The 21,782-nt window shown below is 39.9% G+C and overlaps 2 protein-coding genes across 2 annotated transcripts in view; both read left to right on the top strand.

The window, feature by feature from the left end:
- The window catches only part of ngef (neuronal guanine nucleotide exchange factor), a 32,919-nt gene extending 19,508 nt beyond the window's left edge, over positions 1-13,411 (top strand). Inside the window, exons 8-15 of the mRNA XM_074640066.1 lie at positions 2,588-2,717; positions 2,833-2,907; positions 5,013-5,102; positions 8,785-8,948; positions 9,283-9,441; positions 10,968-11,047; positions 11,137-11,241; positions 11,396-13,411. Of these exons, the coding sequence (XP_074496167.1) occupies positions 2,588-2,717; positions 2,833-2,907; positions 5,013-5,102; positions 8,785-8,948; positions 9,283-9,441; positions 10,968-11,047; positions 11,137-11,241; positions 11,396-11,616 (1,024 nt within the window). The 3' untranslated portion in view covers positions 11,617-13,411. The remainder of the gene's footprint in view (positions 1-2,587; positions 2,718-2,832; positions 2,908-5,012; positions 5,103-8,784; positions 8,949-9,282; positions 9,442-10,967; positions 11,048-11,136; positions 11,242-11,395) is intronic.
- Positions 13,412-20,179: 6,768 nt separating this feature from the next.
- Positions 20,180-21,175, top strand: LOC141770980 (trace amine-associated receptor 1-like). The gene has a single exon (XM_074640830.1). It carries the CDS (start codon positions 20,180-20,182, stop codon positions 21,173-21,175), a length of 996 nt encoding a protein of 331 aa, XP_074496931.1.
- The last annotated feature ends 607 nt before the right edge of the window (positions 21,176-21,782 follow it).

Here is a 21,782-nt window from a genome sequence, read left to right as displayed (position 1 = left end):
ATTAGTTTAATTAGAGTGAAGAGAATACCTATACATAAAACATTACAGATGAAACATTAACATCCGACTGATTTAAAACTTACACAATATTCATTCCAAGTGACAAAGAAAAGTGATATTGCTGTGCAGTCAGAATTGGATACAAAACAAACTGAGCTGGTTAATTATTTAGTGAGAAACTAAGAGAACACATGAGTTATTTCCCTAATTAAAGCTGCATTGGTAGAAATGGAGTAAATATGATTAAAAAAGTTATTTTTATAAAACGGTCACTATATCCTGACAGTAGTACATGAGACAGGTAATCTGAAAAAAATCATGTGTCCTCTGTTGCTCCTAATGGCATCTGCAAGATTTCCCAGACGGGAGGAAAACAACCAATCAGATCCAAGCTGGAGCCTTGCCGTCTCTGAGCAGCTGTCAATCACTCGCGAACTCCGATCAAACGGTCAAACTAGGCAGCGCTGATCAAATATGAATCAATATTCTGTTAATGTAATGCTTATTTCTCTCCTCAAATGTTTTCAGAAACATCTTGTAGTGTACTGTTTAGCTGTAAAATGAGAAAGTTTGTGACCCGGCAGCCATGTTGAGATCAGTTGAGGAAGTACCAAGCTCCGCCCACCAGCCGGAGCACAGCCAATAGGAACGCTCTCTCTCTGAAATGATCTGTGATTGGCCAAAGTCTCCCGTCACAGGCTAGATTTTTTAAAGCCTGAAGACAGAGCAATGAGGAGGTGCAGAAGTCTAGTTTTCTCTCAGAACACTTGAATTACAATATGCTGAAAGGTTATTATGGAATCTCTGCCCAATGATGCCAAAAACATGTTACCTACTGAAGCTTTAAAGGGGACATATCATGCTCAATTTCAGGTTCCTACTTGTATTTGGGGTTTCTACTAGAACATGTCTACATGCTTTAATGTAAAACAACAAATTGTTTTTCTCATACCGTCGCATTCTCACTCCCAACTCGTCAAATACTGAGGTTTGGTCAACGGCCCTAAGCTTCAAATTATGACGCTCTAGGTACCCTAGGTGTATTACCATAGCAACCTAAGCCTTGTTATTACTGCCATCTTCTTGATTTGTATGTAATTAAAACACCCATACCTTGTTGGTGCCAGATGTATAAACAATGCGTATGCACAAAAAACATGCATACACCATTTTTCAACCATACATGTATAGAGCCAGCTTCAGGTGATATGATGAGGTGGACATGACATGACGGGTGAGAGATATAATTTCATACTAAAACGTTGTTTGTTTAGGTTTTTTGTCAATGTCACTGATTTTGTTATTGTTTTTGGAATCAAAGACACATTTACAAACTTTGTAAAGTCTGTTTCAATATCAGCCTATAAAGTAATCATTGATCATCTTTCTGTCATTTAATAAGGATGTCTAAGACATCACCATGATGGTGGTTTACAGGTGATGAATTAGTGGTATGGGCACTTTAAATAGCCCCAGCTATGTGTAACAGTCATGTGTACTAGTCATTCCCAAAGACTGGATCGCAGGAGATTTTTATCAGGGTCGCCAAATCAATTTGCATAGTCTTTTATATAACATTTATCTCTGCAGTACACATTTGAGCCACATGAGGGAGCCTACCTATAACATGATGAGAGAAAAAAAAACACAAGAGGATATTAATTCCGCCTAAATGTATATTGTTTTACTGGTGAGAGGAAATGAAAAGAATGAGATTGCCTGTTAACTCTGCTTAAATGCATTTCTTTGGTCTCATTTATAAAGTATTTAACATGTGAATATGTTTTCAATAACACATGTATAAAACAGAGTTACAATTTATCAAACATATATCTCTTTAAATCAATTAATTTCGCTCTTCTCACAATTTATAGATGAGGCCTATTGTGAATCGGTTTGTACTTTTTTAAAAAGTGGGCCCCCAGAAAAAAAAAGTTTGGGAAACACTGATATCTGAACTTGTATTGTGTATTGTGAAAAACACATAGGATAAATGACAACAAATAGTTAGCGGGCTTACAGTAATTAATCACTAAAAGTGCTTTGTGCTGGGAACATCAGTCATCAGATGGGATGGGAAGATTCCCCCGAGGGGAGGGCGTTAAAGTTCAGGGGAAGTGCCAAGTTCCCTTGAACAAACAGTTTTAGTCGTGACAGAGTTTTATGCATCTGGACTGGAGAAAGGGTTTCCTGTACGTTTAAAAACACATGAAGAGATTAAAGATTCACATAATTCAGTGGGAAACACTGGGCTTGGATATGAGTGCCACATACAGGGTATAGGAAGTCAGAGAGTATTAAGCGATGGGTAAACACATGTTGTTTTTTTGGTATTTTCTTTGGATTTGTTGACAATAAGAAATTAATACACTTGTCTTATCTTTTAAGTGAAGGAGAGCTTGAGGGATGCTTTAATCAACTAAATCAATGAGGCCTCAACGCAATCACTGTGTTTTTTTATGATCAGCAGAAACCTGACATAGCTTAGTTTCTTTTTTTCTGTCTCTCATCACCACATCAAAGAGGAGAGAGAGAATGTGTGTGTGTGATCAACTAAGATTTGTGTTGTCTCAACATGACTGTCCAGAGAGGGAAACCTGGCATTTCGGGAGACCATGGCTTCACTGGAGAACCATCCACGGGTCAGGGGCCTGTCCTTTACCTCATTCCTAATCCTTCCCTTCCAGAGGATCACAAGGCTCAAGTTGCTCGTACAAGTGAGTGTGCCAACATGAGTGTGTTTGGATATATTTTGAACAAGTAAATAAATAGGGAATTGGTGCCACTGTGGAGGCTTTTGTTGTTTTTATTTGACTTTTGTTTCTCACACAGAATATCCTGAAAAAAGGGGAGGAAAACTCCGACAGGGAAGCAAATGCCATAAAAGCACATCAGCAACTGGGGCAGGTGAGCATCGAGGGGCGGGGCCCAAGTCGGGTTGAGAAAGGCAGTGAGACAGTTGTAAAAATCGTGTTAACACGACTGTCATTATAATGACAAGAATGTCATTCTAATGATATAATGATAGGACTATCTTTGTGTTGACACATTTATTTTGCACACTTCCCTGGTATATTACTTTCAACATGAACAGGAACAGTGTAAATTGGTTGTTGAGATGAAGGATAAATTGCCATAATAACTTTCCAAACTTGTAAAACCGTGTAATACAAACAGTGCGGGCGTGCAGTGTTTTGGTGTCTGACAACCTCCCTAGTTTGTATCTCGTTGTCTCATCAGTACCTGAAACCAATCAATCTGAAGTCCCCTCAAACTTAACCCCGTGCTCCTTTTTGACACAGGGCAAGTAAGGCACAATCATTTCGTGATTTTGAAGGAGTTTGACTGATATTTATTTTCTCGGAGTACACTATTAAGCACAGTTTACAAAAAACCCCAAAAAAACAGGGTTTACATGTCACTTGTATTAACACTGGGACAGTTAGAATACACTTCCGCTAAGAGAAAGTAATAAGGAGAAATAATATGATAAAAAAAAAGTTAATAACAAAAAGTAAGTCTCTTCAAGTCATTAAAGACCCTTTAAAACAACATCGTTGCTTTGCTGTTTGCTGTTTGTTTTCCTCTGGTTGGGTATTGAGAAAGTGAGGCATAATTGTAGGTTATAACTAGTTCAAACTAGGTGAGGCTGGCAGGCGCTGCCAGCACCTCCAACAACCCGCTGCTTGGAAATCACTCATAATGCTGCCTCTGATTGGAGTTGGTAAATCATCCAGGTCACAGAGAAATTACCATAACTTGTGTGCGGTTGTGGCGCCACATAGCTCACCACATTCAGTGTGTCTTTACCTCGCAGGGTAAACCAATGGAATATTAGTTAAGAAAAGCAAGTGTGATATGATATGAGTGACAGAGGCACAGGATTTTTTTAAGTTTAAGTTATATTGTTTAGAATTTGTATTTGCACCAGTTGTGCAACGTCAAACATTTACTGGGTCATGTTGTAATTGCCAAGTGTGTAAGTGGAGTCAGCACTTGATATTAAAGCGGGTTATAGTGTAGTGTGCATATACCCCTGCTAGCTCAGACAGACAATAATGAAGACAACAAAAGCACACTAGAGTTGAACAATGGCAGGTGAGGGAGACGGATTCCCATACTTGCCAACCTTGAGACCTCAAAAAGAGGGAGGATTTCAAAATGAAAGTGAGGGTAAAATTTGAAGTAATTTGAGTTTCTAAGACTTTGTTTCCTGCATTCTGGTGACTTTTAAAGAATGAAAATAGCAAAAATAATAAGTACACTGCAACATAATTTTGATGTTAAGTAGACCTACTTTTAATTTTACTTTTAATTCTCAGGAAAGAATACAACATAATTTGTCCCTCTGGCACGAACTAATAGGCTATTCATCAGTCAATGTTGTGTAAGCGGCGCAAGCATCTCTCTTCCGCCAGGAAAAACACATTAGATGTAGCTGTATTGTTGTCCGGGTGGAAACAATAGGGCTTACAGTACCAGAAACATGTTGAGATAACAAAAAGGAAAAAAAGATGTGAATATTTGCCCCGAATTGGGAGACATACTGGAGGAAACCAGGAGAGGGCAATGAAAAATGCGGATTCCTGGATTCAGTGGCAGCATCACACATACCATAGTATCTCAAATATGGATTTGTTGTGAAACAAGACTGACATTCTTGAGTATTATTGATATTTGCCATATCATGTTTGTTTTATTATTACATGCTTTTCTTTGCATGCTTCTGGTTGTGGTGGACTACATGCACCTCCACAATAAGCTGCCTTTTACTCTTTATTTTGGCAGATAACTCAGATAATTCATGAATTACACATGCAGTCATGGTCTCTATGAACTGAATTCCCAAATTACCCCCCATTTTATTGAAATAAACAATAAATGAGAATGCAGCAAATTGGATTTCTGTAATATTATTTTCTTTCACTTGTTTTTTTGTGTTATACATCCCCTAACAATGAAAACCAAACATAAGGTTATGGATTGATGGTGTATATTTGTGTCTTCCTCAGATCGTGAAAGAGTGTAACGAGGGGGTGCGCAAAATGGGTCGTACTGAGGAGCTCATCAGCATTGAGAAAACACTGGAGTTTAAATCCAAGGTAAGCTAAGTCTTACTGTATTGCATTTTCAACATAATGAAGTTTCGTTTTCGCGATGGCACATCGCAGATTTTGTGCCCAGGTTTTTTCTTTGCCTGCATCCATTTCGTAATATGAAGCCATTGCTGATGTGGCGATAACAAAGTTGGAAGAGGTCAGCACAATCTGTTAGTAACAATCAAGCTATGCAATACAATAATGATCAGGCTTCAGGGGATTTGTTCAGCCTACAGCTGTGTCCCAATGTAGAGAACACCTTCTTCAAGTCTGGATTTCAAGACTCAATACGTCATATGTAAATAAGTCCCATTCCAAAGGTTGGGCTGAAAATGTGTCTTTCTTTGCCCTGTATTGGACGCATGGTTTATCCTTTGCAGCCATCTGCATCCATTGGACACTATACTTATTTAAAGGTGTGAAGACTGGAAGTATTACATGTATTTCCCTAGTATTTGCATTCAAATAGTCAATAGTCAATGGTAAATACATCATATGAACACCACTGCAAGGGGTAAACAAGAGAAAGGGGTGAGTAGAGTTCATACTGTATAAACTATAAATTACTGGTTCTTCTTCAAAGCAGGTTGGAAATAATGTTGATCATTACATAGGGTCTTACAGAAGCCAAAATAATGGTTGCAATATTCTATTGTTCACAAGTTCAGGATAACATGTTTTTTAGTGGCTAAATTCGCGTGATTATCTTGCCACATTCATTTTTCAATCGCCTGAGTAAATAGCTGGCTGGCATCCTGCAAGTGGAGATATGATTGGGAGAATTTCACAATGTATTTTAAGACTTTTCCTCATCAAAAATGTTGGGAAGTGACTGGTACCTGCTATAGCATTTGTAATGTTAGCAAACCGTGTTGTCAGTAATAAAGCAAGCCTGACTGTGTGCATATTAAATGATATCTGAAGATATCACGTATGGCGATGAGGACAAACCAAGAGACAGTGCTACCTTATAGCAAGTGAAATTAAGCACTAACACTAACAGCCTGTGAAGTGCGGTACTGACAAGGTGCTGGAAGCTTGGAGGAAACTGGACGCTCTCTTTAGCAAAGAAAAAGATCCATGGCTGCTACAGTGGGTTTGGTGGCACTTTCTGATAGCAAGTCAGAAAAGAAGAACACTGTGAGATTCTGCATCATTTCTTGTGGCTAATGGCATTGATGACAAAGAAAAGAAATGATCTAGTTTGCTAAATCTTGTGGGTGCCCAGACTTAACACTGATGGGGAACCTAGTGAGTCCCAACAGACCTGGAGACCATTAGTTTTTAGATGAACTGGTAAGACTTTAAAAAAAAAAAAACATGTTCACCCAAAGAAGAAAGTCTCTGAACCCCTTAAAGAAAGTGTGATATATATGTGGCAGAGCTGAGGAAGCTTGTGCAGGATTATAACTTAAATAATAAATGATGACAGGCTAGTGTCAGAGGATGAACTGTCTACTGGAAAAGCCATGGAGGCAGCGAATAAAGACAGTGCATTTGCAACAACATGAAAGAAACTGGAACATGGCAGCAGGGTCTGTGAACAATATGACAATATGACAGTCTTGACAAGTCCAGACAGAAACAAGGAAAGGTTACAAATGTGGCAGGGCACGCCATGACGCAAGAGACTGCAGGTTTGTCAGGAAGCCAAGTGTTATAATTGTGGTAGGGTGGGGCACATCAAAAGAGCAGGCAATATTTTTTTTTTAATTAAAATGTATTAGGTAGTGGGGCTGCACGGTGGCATTGTCGCCTTACATCAAGAGGTTCGAATTCGGCTTGGGGCCTTCTGTGTGGAGTTCGCGTGTTGTCCCCGTGTTAGCATTGGTTCTCTCCGGTTTCCTCCCACAGTCCAAAGACATGCAGGTTAGGTTGATTGTTGACTCTAAATTGCCCGTAGGTGTGAATGTGTGTGAATGGTTGTCTTTCTCTATGTGTCAGACCTGTGATAGTCTGGCGACCTGTCCAGGGTGTACCCCGCCTTCGCCCAATGTCAGCTGGGATCGGCTCCTGAATAGGATAAACGGTTACAGATAATGGATGGATAGTGTGGTAGTCCACACTAGCTTAACCACACACAAGCCTGAGACTGAAGTGTGAATTGTATCCTTATGCTTGAAAGGGAAAAAAAGGTACTGGGGGGCACCCCGAAGCCTTACGTGTAAGGCACATGCCACATACCCGCCACATACCCACAACATCCCCAGTGAAGGGCCTTTGTTACCTGTCTATTCTCTCTTTCCCCTCGTTTGCTGTATGCCTCTCTATTATTATCTGTCCAATAAAGGCACAAATACTTAATAAGCAGGGGTGCAGAAAAACAAGTGAAAATGTATGTAGTGTTATTACTTTGACTGCATGTGTTGGTAAGCAGAACAGAAAAAAAGGAATCCAGCTAAGCCGAATAGTTGATGAAAGAATACTTATTGTTTAAAAAAAAAAAACTAAAACTGTGCTAGCTGTTGGTGAAGTACTCTTATGTTATTTGAGAGTCAGTGAACTGCAGGGTGGTTTAAATTTAAAAGGGAAGGGATGTTGTGAAGAGCCTATTCCACCTGCTATTGTATGTTGTGACCAATAGAGGGCTGTAGTGCTGTTTGGTAAAGCTGTCAGGCCTGAAGACGTGGTACCCACCCAGTGTTGGCCATGTTAGTAATGATAGCAAACTGTGTATTCAGTAATAAAGCAAGCTTTACTGAAGTCTCTGTGCAAATTAAAGATATCACAACAAGTTGACTAAATAGGTAATGGTTTGTCACAGATGGAGAGAGGCAGAGATGCATGTTCTGTATATTACTGTGTTACTAATAGCAGCCATTTATCACTGAAAATAGTGCTAGACAGTCTAATTGTGGCCTTTCTTTTTTGATAAAATGTGCTTGACGTTCATGGTTTTCAGTTTTAACTGACTTTCAGAATTTACAGAATTACAGAATAATGAGATTATAAAAACAAACAAACTCAATCCCTCTGAAAATCATTGAGGATTGCTGAGTTGGCCCTTATTCTCATTTAATTTGAGTATAGTCCCAAAGGCTCATCACTACATTATGTTTGGCTCTTTTCCACATAGGTCAACAGTTGCTGTAGGGCCAGAGCAACCGAATGTTAGAGGTATATGCAGGAATTTAAAAAAAAAAAAAAACATGTATGGTCTGGGCTTCAGCAATACATTTTATTTTGTCTGATTCACTGCTTTGTTCTCACTCACGCCGCTCCTTCTCTTCATTCACTCTATAGCTCTCTCCACCATCACTGTTCTCTCTCTCTCTCCCTCGCTCGCTTGTTGAGCCGAGGATGAGGGGCCAACTTCAATGTTGTGTGTTAACAAACCGCAACCGACAACGGTTACATATTATACCTTTAACAAACCATGCTAATTCTACTCACTCATGTGTGGGGGTGCTGCACTCTCAACTGACTAAACAACCCCAACACTGATTGAAAATTAACTTTGTGATTGAGGACAGGTTCTCTACACCTACTAATGGTAATAGAGGTCACACAAAACACAGTTGCAAATAGAATTTACTGTACATCTATCACTACAGGATTTATTTTAATGTCTAAAGTGACCAAATGACGTAAAGCATCAGAATTGCACTCTACAGGAACTATGAAATATAGTTTGTTTTGGAAATGTAGACACATTACAGTAAACCTTTTCTTTTGTCCTCTGTAGTCTGTACCCATCATTTCCCACTCGCGCTGGTTGCTGAAGAAGGGTGAAGTGCAGCTAATGGCCGGACCTAAGAGCACTCGGACCATGCGGAGTCGTAAACTCTACCAACCAGTCTACCTGTTCCTTTTCAACAATCTGCTGCTGGTCACCAAGCGCAGCTCTGGGTAAGCATTTGTTAATGTATTCTGCCACTTCATTAAGTACACCTTGGTAAAACTAATGAAGTCTAATACAACAGTCCTGCAATAAATCCTCCCTACAAGAAGGTTCTAATTTTCAGTTTAGAGAGGTGTTGATTCAACTTTATGATATTATGGAGGATGTAGTTTGTGGTGCTGTTGAACTGTATTGCAGAGGTGTCCTATTGTTTAGCCTATCTTCATTGATGGAAGAAATGATTACACAGTATAATGCAATACAATTCAACAGCACCACAAACTTAGTGAACATGTATGTTTTTACATTCAGCAAATGTTAATTCAGTCAACTTGTTGTCAGTGGGGACAAGTTCCAGGTTCTTGACTCATGCACACGGGCCATGTTGAGAACTGAAGATCTTGAAGACCAGGGCCAGCTACTGGCCAGTGTCTTCAATCTTAAACTGCTGGAGAACCAAGAGGAGCGTCCGGTCAGCTACATGCTCAAAACCACCAGTATGTGAGTATCTGAAGCACAGTTAGCTTGGGGTTCCACTGAGCATTAAGTGAATGAGATGTGGGTAAATATAATGAAGAGACTGCATGAAATGATGGTCCTTACTCCGCTTACAAGCGAACTCTGGATGGGATTATTTGTGAAAGCAATCTTATGATAAGTAATCTGTATAAGCCATGTAAATATTTGTGTAATTAATTCACATAATAGGCTCATACAGTACTTTTAACTGTACTGTTGTTTGCGCTATTGGCCCAATGTACTTTGGCTTTTGTGACAGGTAGAACTGACTAGGGCAAGCTTTCGTGTAGGTTCAAGAATCAATTTTGTAACAATTGTGCAGATGTGTTGCTGTAGTGGGGAAAAAAAATAGATAGATATCTTATCTTATAATAGAAATCGTAGTGACAGCAGACACATGGAGCACTACGCAATATATATCTAAAGAGCTGCACTGCATTACTAAACTACAATATATCATACCATATAAATACACACATACAAACCAATTCATAGAAAAGACAACCAGTATTTTTCACAAGTACAACACCTGATTCTTTTAAGAAAGAAAACAATATTTTGTGTTGATTGTAGCTGAATTTGAACATGACCTTAACTGATCTGTGAAGTCCCTACGCACTGTTTACTCTTGGTTGGATTTACCTGAGTATTCTAAACATCAGCTTTATCAACACCATATCCGCCTCCACTGTCTTCCCATCAGTAGTTGTATATAATGTGTGCACCATTGATGCACAAAATTGCTCTGCACCTAAATTATAGTACAGAATTGTTCATTTTCATAGCAGCCCAATCACCAGGAAAAAAAAAAAATATTGGCATTGTAAGTTTCTGCCAACCAGGGATACGTTGAATGTGCACGTTTTTGCATTTGATCAGAGCAAGTGATGTAGTACAACAAGCGAAGTGCTTGTGTAATGTTGTAACATTATTTAAACACAAACCATGATCACCAAGCAGTTTTGTTGCCTAAACCTTACTAATCGTTTCACGACGTTAACCACGTGGCATTGTGCGTTTCTGCAAGCGTGATAGAAGGCTGGTATAAAACGTATTCATGAAACATTATTTTGGTTCAGAAACGTCCACATTCGACGTATCCCACAGTTTGTGGAAATGTACTATGCCAAAAAAATGTTTTCCCGGCAACTGGGTAGTTCATTTGCAAATTATTGGAGGATAAGGAACATGTCTCCCAGTGCAACAGTGTGGCTCATTGATGTGTTTCAATAGTTTTTGGACAATTGAGCTATATGCCACGGAGGAAGAACATATATCAGGCTTTGTATACACAGACACTACTTGTTAATACAATCACTTCACTGTTGTTTTTTTTGTCTTTTTATGGGGTTTTATAGAATATGTGTTAATTTGGGAATGTGTATACAACCTGTTGGTCCAAATTGTTGGCCCTATTGGGATAATGATGAACATACCAAACAACAACTCTGTTTATAAAAATGTATTTACCTTTAACTGGTTACTCATCAATGGCATCCTGTGAACAGGAATGATAAGCTTCGATGGATGTGTGCTCTCACTCCTAACCGCCGCACACGCTTTATGTCTACTAGTGCCCACCAAGGAGGTGAGCTAGAATATCACACCAAGATTGTGTACAGTCCTCAACGTGCAGATGTGGAGATATGAACTCAAACTATCTGTGATATCTGTCAGACTCTCCACAGGTGCAGTGTATTCAGTCGTACTCATCTCAGGAGCCGGATGAACTCTCCATTGAGATGGCTGATGTTTTGAACCTCCTAGAGAGAACAGACGATGGTGTGTAGAGGCACAAATCTGCTTTTATATGCCATTTGAAGCTGAAAAAAATATATATCTATATATGTTCTAACTGAAATATTTTGTCTTGTGCATTGTTTTCTCTTTCCATCTTCGTGTAACCTCCGGTCTTTCTGTGTCTTCTGTATTCCAGGCTGGATGATGGGGGAAAGGCTCCATGATAGCGAAAGGGGCTGGTTCCCTAGTCGATTAGTAGAGGAGATCCAGAGCAAGGATGTCCGAGCTCAGAACCTGAGAGAGGCCTTAAGGATTCAGCAAGCCCAAGAAGGTGGAGGAGTCCCGCAAACTGGAGCCAGGATTGGATTAAGGGTGGGGAGACGCCCCCCAAGGGTCTCCACCTACTCCAATTCTTGAATTGATCAAACGGGGGGAGAGCAGTGAAGTAAAGCAGTGAAGCAGTAACAGTTATGAATGTCACCATTCAGGGCCAAATGCACTAAAAGTAATAATCAGGATACATGTGACTTAAATTCCATACAATGACATCTTGTCCTTTTGATTTCCACTTAGCACTTGATGGTTTTAGAAATCAAATGATCAAAGCGCTTGAATCAATAACCTTGTACAAGCGATGCTGCATGTCTCATATAAATGTATGCTGAAGGTTTTTTCCTTAGGCCCACACACTGTGGTGTCTAATGCATGGAGCATAGCTCTGTGTTTGGTTAGGAGTTGTGTGTGGGGATGGCAAGAACCCAAAAAAAAGGTCTTGTAAAGGTACTGTAAACATCCCTCAGATGCATGGGCAAGTTTAAAAAAAATGTAATGTGTTCATTTCATTGTAAAATACCACAACACTGAATTACACTCCACAGCCACAACACAAACAGTCAAGTGTACGGTGGCCTCAAGAGCCCAATGCACTGCAACTTAAGAAAAAAAAACATTGGAAACAGACCAAATCAAACACAATTAAATACACAGTAACACTGCAACACATGTTAAAACACAACCAAATACATGCAGTGCATTGTGCTTTCAGAGCCACCATACAAGTGCTGAATGAAATAGCATTGTATTAAAATTAGCAATGATTATTGTAGTGTCTATGGATATTTAAATAAGTGAGTCAGTTAAGGTGATACTCCACCCAAAATCTATCTTTTGGTTGTGAAACACTGACTCTAGCCAGAGTTGATTGCTGGTTGTAAAAGGTTGGTCCATTATAGAGAACAATGGCAGTAGTCAGCTTTGATTCACCGCCGTTACAACGGTGAAAAGTTTTCACGGTAGCTATAAAAGTGTCAGGACATCCATAGAAATCGATGGTGTCAGCTACTGTTGACGGACCCCAGTGCCATTTTCACCTTGAGATGCGCAAACACGCGCACACACACCAAATAGACTGTTTTCCAACTTGTGGGTTACCTTGAAGACACAACCTACTTTGCGAGTCTCTACTGTCACATGAGACAAATAGACACTAGACAGTGGACAACAGGATTTCCCAGCAATTACTGCATATGATTAAGTAAAACAAAAACAATGCCCACAGATTATTTAATTGAATAACGTACAGAGTTCATTTGTTCATAGTTATACAGTATGTACATATTCATATAGCATACAGACATCAGATAGTGTAGTTTCAGTTTTATAGTGACATGTGCTCGGAATATACTACCAAGTAAATCTCGGAGTGAGTTTACAATTTGCACAACTGTTCATGGGGATTGCACATGGACCCCCACTTGAAATAAGATAATTAGCACACTGTCTCAAACAGTCTTCCTGATTTTGTCCCTGCCATGAATCCAAGCTGACCACAGTCTCTGTCCTCTGACAAAGAACAAACTACACACCAACAGTCATCTTCTGCTCCTACAATGTTTAATAATGAAGAGATACATTTTGTGTGGAATATCACTTTGAAATTGTCAATGTAATAGGAGTACACATACACACACGCAAGGGATAAATCCTGTAATAGCAATTTAATGCCAAAAAACTGCAATATGTCGTAACTGTATAGAATGCATCAACACTATGAGCAACTTCGGATCAGCATGATTGTAAAGCCTTGTGTGTCTTTGAAAACGGTATGTGTACATTAATGTAAACATTTGATGTTTAAGCTAATAATTACTAAATAATTGTTATTTCATTTTGTAAGATGTAAATTATTGTTCATAAAAAAGCATTAATTGGTGATGTGCCTGACTCGCTGATGTAAATTTACTGATTTAATTTGGGTTTTTTTCCCAGTGTGCAATATACAAATTCATATGCAAAGCTGTTCTTTTCCCTTTTAACTCTGTTGGAGTCTCACTGCCATATTTGCATTCTCAGTCTGTAGAACTACACTAGAACATGAGGCATTAGGGACAGTATAGGACCTATATGTCTCTAATATCTATAGTTTTTAATGTTGGTGACTGAATGTTATTGCTCCAGTGAGTGGCTCCTGTGTTGTTTTAACACAGTATGCAGTTCTAAGCATAGCTGGCCAATCAGGACGTGCCTACCCGAATACGTGCAGACCCCACAGTATATAAGGCAGCACACATCGCTGTCAGTCACTCTTATCTCTTTTTTTTTTTTTTTAAAGTTATTTTTTTGGGGACATTTTCCATTTTTTATTGAGAGGACAGTGGATAGAGTCTTGGAAAGGGGGGAGAGAGAGAGTGGATGCGGAAAGGGCCACAGGCCGGATTCGAACCCGGGCCGCCGCGGTCAGGACCAAGCCTTGATACATGGACGCCCGCTCTACCAACTGAGCTAACCCAGGCGCCCGTCACTCTTATCTCTTCAGCAAATGCCGATATGCCCACTGATTGCTCATGTCCTTGGATGGAGTCAGCGCAATGAGTGATGTTCAGCAGCCACCAGCCTGCTAGCGTCGAATCTTGCGCAGCGCTGCACAAGATTCGACGCCAGCAGTGGGATCTCTTCCGACTCTTCAATGTGATGCTTCGCTACAATGAGCACGTTTTGTTTTGTTCGTCTTTGTGTTCACATCGTTAAGTTTCACTTTCTCGTAACAAACATAGTTGTTTTAATCCAAAGCATGATGTTTTTTCCTAAACCTAACGAAGTGGTTTTGTTGCCTAGGCAAGTGTTTTTGGTTGAATCCACAATGTTAACCACGTGCACCAGGGCTGTGCAATTAATCAGAATTCAATTTCAATTACGATTTTGGCTTACCAATGATTATGAAAACAAGATAATCGTCATTGAACGATTATTTTGCCACATTCCATTTCACAATGACACTCGTCTTGTCTTGTGTTATAAATCCAGTGCACCACTTTCTTTTACAGCGGTGCACTTTGCCCCGCTCGGCAGGTCAGTGACGGCCGCTCAGCGTGGGAACTCTTGTCAGCCGTATTTCTTCCGTAGTGGTGTGCTGCGACCAGCTCTAACTCGGCTTGGAAAGGCCCTCGCTGAAGGTGGCGCTTTACAGCACCCCTCGCCTGGACCTCACTGCCTAATGCTCACTGTGCCCTCTCTCCCTCTCACTGCCTGCTCCCGATACGACCGTCAACCGGGGCGGACTGTCCTTAGTGCAGCGATGTCAGCAAACCCACCCGACCCAAGCATGAACCCCATCTTGTTTACCATGCTTTTGTTTACGGTGTCATCACCTTTAATATTTATACAACCAATGTTTTTATATTAAATTGTTCACCAGAGCACAACGTTCTTCATAGATCTAGCCTCTTCATTTTGCCATGAAAGTGCTCCAGATTGATGCATTTAACTTTAAAATGTAGCCTACAAAATGTTCTTTCTAAATTCATGATGTTTCCAAAGTCAATGAATAATCGTGCTAAACAATCGTGATCTAAATATTGACCCAAATAATCGTGATTATTTTTTTTGTCATAATCAAGCAGCATCATAGTTTGACGTGCTGGGCTACCCAGTGCGTTAGAAAGTGACGCCAAGGGTTCCTGACAAAGCACCAGTATGTGATGAGATGGGATGAAAACGTGTTGGTGAAGCAGAATATACAATGGCTTCAGAAAGTATTCAGACTCCCCCACTTTTTGCACGTTTATTGTATAATAGGTTTCATTTAAAATTGTTAAAAATGTTGTTTTTTAATGCACGTGATCAAGAAAGGCACGCACCTGTGTATATAAGGTCCCACGCTACGTCACGTCATCAAACTACTCCTTTTGTTATTGTTTTGATTGAGAGCGCCCTAGCGACATAAATTACATATTGTGCATTTAATTCACATAATCATTTGTTTTTTGAGAAAAAGCCATACTTTTATTCGGCACCTTTGTAAAAGCTCTGTGGAATTATTTTGTTTTATAAATTATTATTTTGAAAGTGATTCGTCTACATAAAATAATCGCTGCAAACTAAAGTAGGACAATTTCATTTGCTGATATGATTAAGAGTTGGTGTCGGACAGCTCTCTGAATTATTAATATTTAAATTCATAGTTTTTTCGCTCATATTCCAATAGATCCAAAATCACATATTTCTCCCCACTTTTCCCCAAAGTTACCTTTGCCATTCAAAAATCCATTTCATTCATTCCTTTCATGCTGATATTCATTCATATGTCAATTTATCACCTCATTTATTAGTTTATCACATTTTATTATAATCTTTCATTTATCGCCAAGTCGTCTGTCATATTTGTTTCAAAGGAACTATGGATCAATGCTTTCAGGGCCTACTATTTAGATTATGAGATTGATTAATTTGTGATTAAAGTGTTGAACTCTTTTCATATGTTTTTCCTCCAATAGGAGGCGGTGCTAAATTCTATTCTTTGTACTCCAGGTTCAAACTGGTTTAAAAAATGGATGGATGGATTGATAGATGAAAAAATATAATTAAACACAACTTCTCAACTAATAATGAAAATGAAAAGTTAAAAAGAGCATGCTCATAATCCATGAAAAAAAACTGAAGATAGGTTGGCTTGTCAATAATATTTATTTCTGTTGTTCGAGCGTTTATGTTTTTGTTTTAAGTTTGTTTATTATTATGCAGTCACTCTCCAAAACCTCGGAAAATAATGAGCTCCCTTGCTGAGGAGGTGCCAGAATGCAAACAGTGATAATGAGTTCCCAGTTCTTAGAGGTGTGAGAAGTCTGACATCTCCCTGCATCCCCACCAGACCATCATTCACACTTCTAATTGGTGTTTACGTTGCATTAATTATTACTCTAGACACGAAGTAAAAGTTTAACTTTTTATTGTAATATGTTGTTTCCAATAAGGAACACACAACTTTAGATTGCAAGAAGTTGGAAGTGGCATGATGCAATATCGTGTAGCAACTCCCGGCCTTTTCTTTGTATGCATGTTCTCTCCATATTTGATTGTAGTTTTTCTCAAAGGATAAAGACATACAACTGATATGGACTGGATGACTTAAGACCAGCAATTTATTGACATAATGCATTTGTATCACTCATGCGTCTTCAGCCAACAGATCAACTGATTTACCAACTGTGTGCAAATTCTTTCTGTTCTTGTTTCCTCAGCTGTGCTTCCATCAAAATCAAACACTGTACATCTAAAATGGGAACTGTAGTTCATATTCAACTCCTCCAGGGTGACTGATAGCAGTTAGCGTGTGTTAACATCACGGCGTTAGCCACTGGCCAGCAGCAGTAGTCGAAATCACTTCACCGGCTGAGTGTCTCAAATACTGGGTGCCTTGATAACCCAGCTGCACACGGAGCACACAGAAATGTGCCGAGGCTTTTTAGGTCAGGTAGAATCTAACGTTATGTTATCTCTGTTGATCCAGTTGGTTTTCTTGTTTCCGTGGCTGCAGAAGGCTGTTTGTATGCCAATTGGTTTCATATGTGGCAACAGGGTGTCAAAATGGGCCGTGAACGGGATCACATTGTACAAAACAAAAACAGACGTTCCAGATCGGAATGGAAATTTCGAAAGAGAACATACTGTATGAGGCATTGTTGTCGGAGAAGCCGACAAGTTTCCTTTATCTCTGATGATATCATGGTCATTTTATTAGCGCACATTGAGACGATCAATGCAAATGGCATCTTCCGACCACCCAGCCAGACCAGATGGGTCTGGAGGGAAGGAAGAAAGTTGGGATAAGAGATAGGCTTACAACTTAGACCTAGGACTGGCCCACTACCCATGCATGCCATGGTGCCATGGCATTGTTCAAACGGCCCATTATTTAAAAAACCAAATTCCAAATTTCGACAACGCAAAACAATGTGGGGGATAGTTTGACCTCCTTTGAAGGGGAGGCCATACTTGCCAACCTCAAGACCTTAAATAAAGGGAGGATTTCAAAACCAAAATGGGGGGTCTGTGGGTCCTCCCCAAGAAAAATTTTAGTTTCCAAGACTTTTTTCCTGGATTCTGGTGACATTAAAAGAGTGAAAATAACAAATTAAGTTAAATTAAGTACACTGCAACAGCATTTTTATATTAAACTTTTGATTTGACCTTTAACTCCCAGGAAAGAAAACTGAACTAGAATGGCACTCCGAGAGCGCAGACCTCCGCCTGCCCTCTCCGTGCAGCTTGCGCCATCATCTGCGTGTATTTTTGTTTATGTTGAGATCAGCTGTAGGCTACGTAGCGGAGCAGCGTAAAACAGAAACAAAATAAAACTCACCTAAACCGTCATCGTTACTCTTTCCAACAATCACCAAGTGTGCTTTGATCGAACTCAACTGTGATTTCACAGAGTTTAATGTGAAAAACGCCGAATCTACAGTCGTCAACGACAGTTGGTGTAGTCTCCCGGGAAAATCGGGAGGGTTGGCAAGTATGGTGGAGGCTGGCATCTTCCATCACCTTTACCGATACGTATAAACTCGCTTTGGCGCTTCACTTCTTTCGCTCTCTCCAGGCTCTTTTCCTGTTTCCTGCTTCCCTCCAGATACAAAAACATAGGCTCCACACGCGCCTCCATGCTCATACGCCCAGGTTATTCAGTAACTATCTGACGTTTATTTGGCACTCAATTAGTGTGATGAACATTGTTTTTTATCAGTGCTTATCATCCCACATTAGTAAAGAAGGCAAAAGTGAGCATGGCTCACATACCCCCGCTCACTGCTTGACCCCTACTAAAGTAGGGCCAAAGGTTTTTTCCCTTTTGGAACTAATGGAATTAATGGGCATGAACTAATTACCTAATGGGCACCCTGGACTTCTAACCCCCCAAAGGCACAACTAGACCACACTGTCAACCATCATACCAATAGTTTTCGAGTTCTACACCGGAAACGAAAGTGTGACACGCGAACGGACGGAAGGATGGACGGAAGGACGAACAGAAGGACGGACATGTGGAGCGCTATATACCCCCGACTACGTTGTGGGGTTATAACAACAAATTCAGCTCGACATTCTAACAGAATGGCTAGATGATTCGCTCTCATCACTGATATTATGTACTGATTTTGCAGGACATGAACATTGTACCAGTACATTACAGCGCCCTCGTTCTCAACCCCCGTGGCGTGCTGGGCCGTGTCCGTGCCCGTGCCCGAGCCGTGCGTCGGCTCATCCAGCTGCATTTTTTTTAAGCTTGTGTCATGTGAGGCCCCCCTGGTACTCGGGGCCCGGGGTTTCAGCCCCTATGCCCGTGCATTAAGGCGCCATTGCACACGCCACACACATGAGGTAGAGAAGCAAAACACCAAAGCAAATTTCATGCCGACGGCTTAAAAATATGACGTGACAATTAGTATTTGTACTCGATGTTAGCATTATAGTCATTTACCACATGCCACGTAAAACAAGCCACAATACATTGAGTATATCTGATAAATCCCCCACCCCTAATACTCTACCGTAAAGCTGTAATCTTATTAAGTAATTCTGGTTTATTATTTTTGATAAGAAGCTTCTAGATTAGCCAGCTGTTAAGCTATTTCAGTTAACTTTTTCTTGGACTTCTGCTGCCTCATATGATATTATGTGGCCTCCAAGAAAAGCCTTCATGGCCTCCCAGACAACACTGCCCACATCATTGGTGTCTTTTTCTTTTGTGTTTCTTTTTTTCTAGTCTGGAGTACTTCCTCTCAGCACCTGACAGGGTGCAGGAAGTGAAGGCAACAAAATGTTCAGCATTGTGTCTGTCATTTTTAAAACCATAGGTTGAACTTACAAAACTTACTTTTACTGTAATGAAATATGAACGTTTATTCACCTCCTACTGTACATTAGCCACTGGGACAGACTGTCCAACTTTACTCCCTGAGGGTCTATTAGTCAACCTCTGAAGTTATTGTCTAGACACAGAGAGCTCATAAGTACGAACTGAAACTTACCACATACAGTATGAGGCAAACATCTGTCCAGTTGACTATGGAGGGTAAGTGTGGGATTGACGTGCAGCTGTGTTTGAATATTCATAGAGGAGCTACCTAACTGTCATATTTTCAGTGGTTTATGAACAGTTTTAACTTAAGCATTGATTGCAAATTTTTATTTTAAGTGAGTTAACTTGGTTTGGATTAATGGGTATATCAAGAGAAGCTAAAATAAATAAATAGCTGAGACTCGATGTTCACCTTTTTACAAATCATGAGCTAATCTTCAGTTTTTAGCAGTTCAGTTAGTTCTGATTGACCTCTTTGTGTTTAGACAAAATGTAGATGACACTTTTCAGCACAGTTTACAATACCGACCTTGTCGCATGGACAAGATTTGGCAAAATGCTGTTTTCTACCTCTGCCAATGTTTTTGCGATTTGTCACCTATTCTTTTTAACTTTTCATGAGCAAATTGAACATAAAAACAGATGAATGGAATTGAACCTGTATGGAAACCAGCTATAAAGAATATTGCAGCAAATCACTTGACACAAGCTCTCCATTCAGATGATTCACAAGACAAAAACGCAGCATTGCAACACAGGATTTCACATTACTGCTTTGGTGGCTTTCTGCATTTTATTTTAAATAAACAAATATTGACCTTATCATTCTTGCCTCCCTCCCAACAGATGGAGCCAGTACTCTGCTATGAGTCCAGAAACGGTTCATGTCAGAGGACCATCTATCCCTTGCCCGTACGCATCACCCTCTACATTATTCTAGGGGTCATAGTCATCCTAACAGTGTGTGGAAACTTTTTGGTCGCTGTCTCAATTGCCTTTTTTAAACAGCTCCGTACTCCAACCAATTACTTGATCGCCTCTCTGGCTGTGTCCGACCTTCTTTTAGGGCTGTTAGTCATGTTCCCCGCTATGGTTCAAAATGTAGAGACTTGTTGGTATTTCGGTGATGTCCTATGTGAAGTCTTTATGAGTTCTGATGTCATGTTGTGTACAGCATCAATTCTAAATCTGTCATTCATATCACTTGACCGACACTATGCTGTTTGCCAACCTCTACTATACAGCAGAAAAATATCTGTTAATGTCGTGCTGATCATGATTCTGGTCATTTGGAGTATTTCAGCTCTCATAGGCTTTGGGATGATTTTTCTCAAATTAAATATTTGGGGGATTGAGGAGTTCTACTATGAGCACATTGCATGTGAAGGAGGATGTGTTTTGTTTCAGAGCAGACTTTCAAGTACAGTCTCATCAGTGTTTTCCTTTTACATTCCAGGAATAATAATGCTTGGTGTTTACCTTAAGATTTTCCTAGTGGCACAGAAACAGTTGCACAGCATACAGAACACAAGCAGTATGAGCTCAGCAAAAATATCAAATAAGAGCCAGACAAAAGCCACTAAAACACTTGCTATCATAATGGGCGCATTTCTGTCTTTTTGGACTCCTTTTTTTATCTGCAACACCATCGATCCCTTTATCAGTTACTCAACGCCACCAGTGTTGTTCGTAACACTTTTATGGGTGGGCTACTTGAATTCTACTGTGAACCCTTTAATATATGCATTCTTTTATAGTTGGTTCAGAAAAGCATTTCGGTTATTCACTTCAGGTAAAATCTTTAAAGCTGATATCTCAGAAACAACACTTTTCACAGAATAAATTCATGCAAATCAAAAGCCTCTGAAAAGTGGATATTAATTTTACAGACAAATTATTCTCCTATTGATCTGCTAAGGGGATAGAGAACAATGTTCAGGGGCCTCAGTACCTGTGCATCCAGCACTGTGACTTCACCTTTTACAAAGAAGCAGCAGAGCAGCAACAACAGAACATCCGTACTTTTGGTTAGATTCTGGGGTGGGTCCAAGGAAAACCAGCACCCCTGTAACAACAAGTCTGACATTTTCTCCTGGGAATCAAGGATAGCCTGGGCTCCCTTTATTATTATACTTCATTTAGTGATATTTAAAGGGAGAAGTACTGGTGAACATGTTTCAGAGGATACAACCATGGGTCAAAGTTGTTTATTATTAGCATTTATTTTAATCATAGTGCATTTAAAAGCACATATGTTGGTTGGAATACTGTGCAGAACCTTAAGCCCGAAAAGGATGACATCACAAAGATTAAACCAGGAAGCCTGAATAGGACCAGATGGGAGGGTTCAGTTTCCATTAGGGATGGAACAGTTCAGGTAAAAAATCCAAACCTTTTGGTTCGCAAGTCACAGTTCAGGACGTGTATGAATTGTTCGGTTCATTTGAAA

The sequence above is a fragment of the Sebastes fasciatus genome, chromosome 7 (assembly GCF_043250625.1).
Source record: "Sebastes fasciatus isolate fSebFas1 chromosome 7, fSebFas1.pri, whole genome shotgun sequence".
NCBI classification, from domain to species: Eukaryota; Metazoa; Chordata; class Actinopteri; order Perciformes; family Sebastidae; genus Sebastes; species Sebastes fasciatus.
Note: the sequence above shows the minus strand (reverse complement) of the source record. Positions and strands in the feature narration are given on the sequence as shown.